This window comes from Marmota monax, unplaced genomic scaffold (assembly GCF_021218885.2).
Source record: "Marmota monax isolate L192 unplaced genomic scaffold, Marmota_monax_Labrador192_F-V1.1 WCK01_AAM20220418_F8-fsc00001, whole genome shotgun sequence".
NCBI lineage: Eukaryota > Metazoa > Chordata > Mammalia > Rodentia > Sciuridae > Marmota > Marmota monax.
This window is the reverse complement of record NW_026693777.1, coordinates 34,621,586-34,628,427: the sequence shown is the minus strand read 5'-3', so window position 1 is coordinate 34,628,427 and position 6,842 is coordinate 34,621,586. Positions and strand designations below refer to the sequence as shown.

The window sequence follows — 6,842 nt, the reverse complement described above, 5'->3', positions numbered from 1 at the left end:
CATTATTCTGCTACATGGTGCCATCCTGAGACCACACTAACCTGAAGAAGTTGCTAAGTAAACCCACCCACCTTTCTATGCCTCCTATTAAACAGCTGAAGATCTTACCCACCAACTCACATCTTCAGGAATCAGTTGGACAGCCTACCATGAATGGATTGAGCTGCTGAATTTCATGAAGTCTCTGTACAGTCCTCAGACACAGATGGATACTCCACCTGGGTACAGTCATGCAGTTCAGTCGTTTCATGGCCATCAGATACTGACAAGTGCCCCATCCCCACTGTTGGGACCACTGAACTCAATGTGTACTCGGATGACCTTATCATACCCACCCCCATACAAACCTTGAAATCTGAGAACTGCATTGCCTCTATTATTCTACCAGTTGTTCCTTGTCTGCTGGGGCCTAAGGAAGTGAACCTGGAAAATTGTTGAGTGCCCCCTACCCACAACCATCTCATACAACACACAGAGAGGAATCCATTTTGTAGAAGAAATCCACATCTCACCCTAGACCAGATGCTTAGTGTTATCACCAACATTGATTACAAAAGGAGAAGCTACATGAAAATCACAGTTCTGTTCACACTTTGAACCAAAGTTTACATTGCTTCCCAATTGACATTATAGAACGCATCACCAGCCTAAAGTGTTTTACTACTAAAGTCACTGTATAACATTAGTAAAGCACATATCAATATAGATAAACAAGAAGCATTACCAAAAGAAAGGTAATGTGATACCTGATAATAGTCTAGTTATAGACCCAAAAGCAAAAAGAATCAGTGAATTGCTTAATATTGGAAAATATTCATTTTAAGAAAAATCAATGAATTACAAGAGAATATGGAGAGATAATTCAAAGAAATAACAAAATAATTAATGATTTTAAAAAGCTAGTGATCATAAAAAAGATCCCCAAACTCTTGGAACTAAAGAGTAAATGAAATAAAATAAATAAAATAAAATAAAAAATAGGGTTGGGAACCTTAACAAAAGACTAGATCAAGGAGAAGAAAGAATTTCTAAGCTTAAAGAAAGTTTTTTAAAAAAATAATCTAGTTAGATTAAAAAAAAACCTACGAGAGAAACAATTAATGAGAAGAAAGGAAAAGGGAATTTTAAAAACTTGGAAGATTTTTGAGATATAAAACATGAAATACAAACAATTGCATTACGGAAAGTCTAAAAAAGGAAGAGAAGAAATGAAGTGAAAATATTAATTAAATAATATCTTTAAAAATCCTTAATTTTGGAAAAGATAGACATATCCATATCAAAAGAACTTAACAGATCCAGATTTGATCTGACCAAACTGGTCATCTCCAAGACTTAGTATAATCAAATTGTCAAAAATAAAAAGCAAAGGCAGAAATCTAAAAATATACAAAGTTTCAAGTGATCTTTAATGGAATCTTCATTAGACTAAGAAGAAATTTCTCTGTGGAAACTTTATAGGTCAGGAGAAAATGGCGTGGTATATTAAAAATTCTGAAAGAAGTAACTGAAACCAAAAATATTATACCCAACAAAGCTAACCTTCTGACATCAAGGAGAAATAAATTCTTTCTCACACATGCAGAACTGGAGAGGATTCACCACCAGACTATCCTTACACCAAACTTAAGGACATCCTATTGCTGTCTAAAGGAAATAATTCACCAGTAAAGACACACATAAACTGAAACAAAGGGATGTAAAAAGGGATTTTATTTCCATGCAAATGAAAATAAAAAGTTAGCAGGAATAATTACACTTACATCAATCAATACAGATTGGAAGTCAAAAAATGTCAAAATAGAATGTTTAAATAATATAATAAATCAATACAAAAAAGGAAATTATATATATATATATATATATATATATATATATATATATATATGTGTGTGTGTGTGTGTGTGTGTGTGTGTGTGTGTGTGTATACACACATATATCTCCAGTAATAGAGTACCTAATTTGATGAAGAAAAGATTATTAGATCTAAGAAGACAGATATGTTTCAACACAGTAAATGATCATACATTCATCAATGAAAAGATTGTTCAGAAAAAAAATCGACAAAGGAACATTGTAGATAAACTATATGGTAGATCAAGAGGACCTAATGTATATTTGCAGAATATTTCACCAATAGCTGCAGAATATATATTCAGATCAGCAACTAAGACTTTCTCCAGCATGGCCAATATGTTAGGTCACAAAACTAATCTTAATAAATTAAAAAAATATTAAAATAATATCATATATCTTCTCTGACCACAATGGAATCTGTCAAATAGCTAGATATCAACAACACATAATTTACAAATAGTACAAATACATGAAAATTAAGTGACTTGCTCTTGAATGAACAACAACACATGAAAATATTTTTTAAAATTAAGTGTTTCCTAAAAAATCAAAATAAAAGGAAGCACAGCATATCAAAACACAAAATAATGCAAATGCAGTACTAAGAATAACTTTCAAAGCAATAAGTGTATATGACAAAAAAGGTAAATTGTTCAAGTAAACAATCTAATGTTGAAAAGAAAAAAAAGCCCAAAATTCATAAAAAGAAAATAAATTAACAAAGATCAGAGGAGAGACATATGAGAGACCAAAAAGAATACAAAAGTTATCAAAGTGGAGAGCTGCTTTTAAAATACATTTTAAAAAGCACAATTTTTATCGAGATGAATCAAGATAAAAAAGAGATTACCTACAAACAAAGATACTAAAACAAATGCAAATAAACACAAAAGAGAATCATGGACTGCTATGAACAGTATTTGTCAATAAATTTTAGAATCCAGAAGAAATGTATGAATTTTTACATACATATAACATAGTGATATTGAACTGTAAAGACATGGAAAATGAACAAACCAATAATCATAGTGATATTGAAATGTAAAAAAAACCCAGAAAATTAACAAAGCCAAGATTGAATTAGTAATAGACTTCCAACAAGCAAAATCCTAGGACTGGATGGTTTCACTGCTGAACTATACAAAAACTTCAAAGAAGAGCTGATATCAACTATCTCAAACTATAAGAAAATAATAGAAAAAGAAGGAACTCTTCTTAGCTAATTCTATGAAACTAGCCTCCCTTGATAGCAATACTAAGTTAAAAATATATAACAAAAAGGACACTTAGAACAATATCCATAATGAACATAGATACAAAAATTTTCAAGAAAATTCCAGTAAACAGGATCCAACAGCACATCTGAATCCATGATGCATTGTATATTTCTTGATTATTCATGGTAGAACACACAAAATTCTGTAAATGTATCAATGGGCTTAAGGAAAAAGCCATATGAGAATCTCATAGATGCAGAAAAGCATTTGGTAAAATTCAATATGATAAAAATAAACCCTCAAAAATATTATATCTACATAGAATATGTCTCAACACAATAAAGGCTATATTACAAACCCATAATAGCCAACATCATGCTGATCGAAAGAAACACTGTAAACATTTTTTTTCTAACATCAGGAAAGAGAAAAGGGTAGAATGATAGTTCCAGAGGCTGGGGAGAGTAGGGTTAAGAGGAATGGGAAAAGGTTGATAAGGGGTAGTATATTACAGTGAGATAGAAGCAAGATGCTCTGTTGTGCTATTGAACCATAGTATGACTCTAGATAACAAAAATGTACTCTACATTTCAAAAAGCTGGAAGAAATTATTTTGAAAGTTTTACTATGAAGAAATGACAAATAAGAATATAGGGAAAAAAAGCAAATACGAATGTTTTGTCAGATATAAGGTGACTGACCCATAATGGGATAGGGAGGAGGAGCATGGGAGGAATAGATGAACTCTAGATAGGGCAGAGGGGTGGAAGGGGAAGGGAGGGGGCAGGGGGCTAGCAATGATGGTGGAATGTGATAGACATCATTATGTGTGAAGACATGAATTAGTGTGAACATACTTTATACACATAGATATAAAAAAATTGTGCTCTATATGTGTAATAATAATTGCAGTGCATTCCGCTGTCATGTATTTTTAAAAAATCAATTGAATATTTTTAAAAATGTATAGATACCTTTACCATGAGTTAAAAATTACACAACGTATACACGTATCAAACCATCCCATGGTACACTCTTAATGTGTACTATCTGTAAGTTTTTATGTATCAGAGAAAAATAAATTTAATTAAAAATCTCGGGCTGGGGATGTGGCTCAAGAGGTAGTGCGCTCGTGTGGCATGCATGCTGCCCAGGTTGGATTCTGAGCACCACATACAAACAAAGATGTTGTGTCTGCCGAAAACTAAAAAATAAATAATAAAATTCTCTCTCTCTCTCTCTCTCTCTCTCTCTCTCACTCTCTCTCTAAAAAAAATCTCATCAGTGAAAAGTGGTAAAAATTAATAAATAAGTAGAAAACTGCATAAAGAAATAGACAAATGTCACTAAAGCACAGTTAGAGTATGTGAAATATGTAATTGAAAGTTCTTTTGATAATGAATTGTAGTTTCTTTTGATGCATGTTAAGCCACATATGTGTTACATAATCTGCAGGTAACATTCACTTATCAACAAGAAAATATCTTTATTTTACCTCATTTAAAGAATTTTTAAAAATCCCTTGAACATACATATCTGAGAATTATCTTCTTTCAGCAACCTAAATATATCACCCCATCTCTGGCTTTCATGTTCCTGTTGTGGATAAAGGGGTCAATCTTGCTGTTGCTTCTTTGTGTTTCCTCATCTAAGTTTTTCCTGAGATTTTCTCTTTATTTTTGATTTTTATGTGTCTTACATTAATATGTCTATCTCTCTCTTTTTTGTTGTTTATTCTGTTTTTTGTTTCACATTTTTTAATCTGGGTTGATGGCTTTGCAAGTTTGTCAAAATTATTGGTGATTACCTTTTCAGATATTGTTCTTTCCCATTCTCCCTTTTACCTATTTATTAGGACTTCAATTACACATAGATTTCAAACTTACTGTTTTTGTAGAAATGTTTATTAAATCATGAATGTTGTTTACTAAAAATTATTAATTATATGTGCTCCAGTTTATGCTGCTCTCCCCAGAAAAGGTTAATTCATCTCACTATGAGATCAATATACTGGAAGTAAATTACCTAATGCTATGTTTCTCATTGAGGAAAATATTCCCTTTATAGAACATATGGTGATATGCAGAGATAATTTTTCTTGTTACAATGAAGAAGATACTACAAGTACCTTATAGTAAGTAGATATCAAGGAACTGCAAAAGAATTTACAGATCACATGAAATTATGTGGCCCTAAATGACAAAAGAGTCAAATTGACAAATTCTGCCTTACTCTAAACAGAGAGGTTTGGTGGTTTAAAGCTGGTATTTAGCCATTTAGTCTACATTGGATTTATCTATTAAGTTCCAGGATTTTAAAAATGACCTGACATATTCTAAAGACTTCTAATTTACTTATACAAGATTTATATTGAGAAATGAGGGGAGTGGGCAGAGATTACAGAATACAAAATTTCCATTTTTTTGCCATGATATCTAGTAGTGCTAGGATACTTCTGGATTATTTTCATGATCTTAAGCTATGGTTGAAGAATACTGGAGACTGCAGTTAAATGATTTCTGCATTACCCACACCCATAATTCCTATGAGAATAGTAATTTCTTATTATGACAGTAGTTTCTAAAACAGTTCTCTGATAATTTTAATAGATTTACTTGTCTTTATACACTTGAATGCAACCTCAGGAGACCTAGAATCTTACCTGTCTCATCAATGTGCCTAGAATAATGTAAGAAAATTGGAAGTGCTTAATATAGTTTTTGCTAAATGATAGATTCAGCACATGAATGAGGGTATGATTTAAATGATTCAAACTGCATTTTCTTCTTTTTTGTTTTGCTTATTATACTATTCAGCAAACCACATACTGACTTAACAACTTTATCATGGAAGCTTTTACTTCCTGGTTGCGAAGTGTATATATTACAGGGTTCAGCAAAGGAAAGATGACTGTATGGAAGAGAGAAACCACTTTGTCAGCTGGGAAAGCCCTGAAGGGGCGGGTGTAGATAAAAATGGCAGGTCCAAACATGAGGAACACAATGATAATGTGGGTGGTGCAAGTGTAGATAGCCTTGCTCTTCCCTTCTGAGGAGTGTCCCTTTACTCTGCAGAGGATGACAGCATAGGAAGCCAGAAGGCCCAGGAAGCACAGCAAGGTGATCAGGCCACTGTTGGAGACCATCAGGAGCTCCACCACAAAGGTGTCAGTGCAGGCCAGCTTGATGACCTGTGGCACATCACAGAAGAAGTTGTCCAGCTGGTTTGGGCCACAGAAGGGCAAGTGCAGGATAAGGGCCACTTGCACAATGGAGTGAGCAAAACCCCCAAGCCACAGAGCCAACAGCAATGCATAGCATGCCCTGGGGTTCATGACTGTTGCATAGTGTAGAGGCCGACATATGGCGATGTAGCGGTCAAAGGCCATGACCACAAGGAGGAACATCTCTCCTGCTCCAAGGAAGTGCAAGAAAAACAGCTGGGTGATGCAGCCTCTGTAGGAGATCACCTTCTTCTCAGAGAAGAAGTCCACCAGCATCCTGGGAGACACAATGAAGGAGTAGGAGGCATCCAGGAAGGCCAAGTTGCCCAGGAAGAAGTAGAGGGGGGCTGCCAGTCCAGGATCTGATTTTATGGTCAAAATGATAAGAAAATTTCCAGGGAGAATTACAATGTAGAAAAGTGAGACTAGCACAAAGACTAGGAGCTCAGCATCTTGAGATTGAGTCAAACCAAGGAGGATAAATTCTGTCACCACTGTGCTGTTCCCTCTCTCCATCACTTCTCATTCTGCAGAATAAAAGCAAA

At 34.0% G+C, this 6,842-nt stretch overlaps 1 protein-coding gene across 1 annotated transcript; it reads right to left on the bottom strand.

Annotated features, from left to right (window-relative positions):
- Window positions 1-5,886: 5,886 nt before the first annotated feature.
- On the bottom strand, window positions 5,887-6,813 carry LOC124104747 (olfactory receptor 4N5). The gene has a single exon (XM_046461839.1). The coding sequence runs from the start codon at window positions 6,811-6,813 to the stop codon at window positions 5,887-5,889; it is 927 nt and encodes a 308-aa protein (XP_046317795.1).
- Between the last annotated feature and the right edge of the window lie 29 nt (window positions 6,814-6,842).

What these genes read in the sequence shown, in the direction of transcription:
- LOC124104747 (XM_046461839.1), bottom strand. Translation starts at nt 6,813, where the DNA reads ATGGAGAGAGGGAACAGCACAGTGGTGACAGAATTTATCCTCCTTGGT.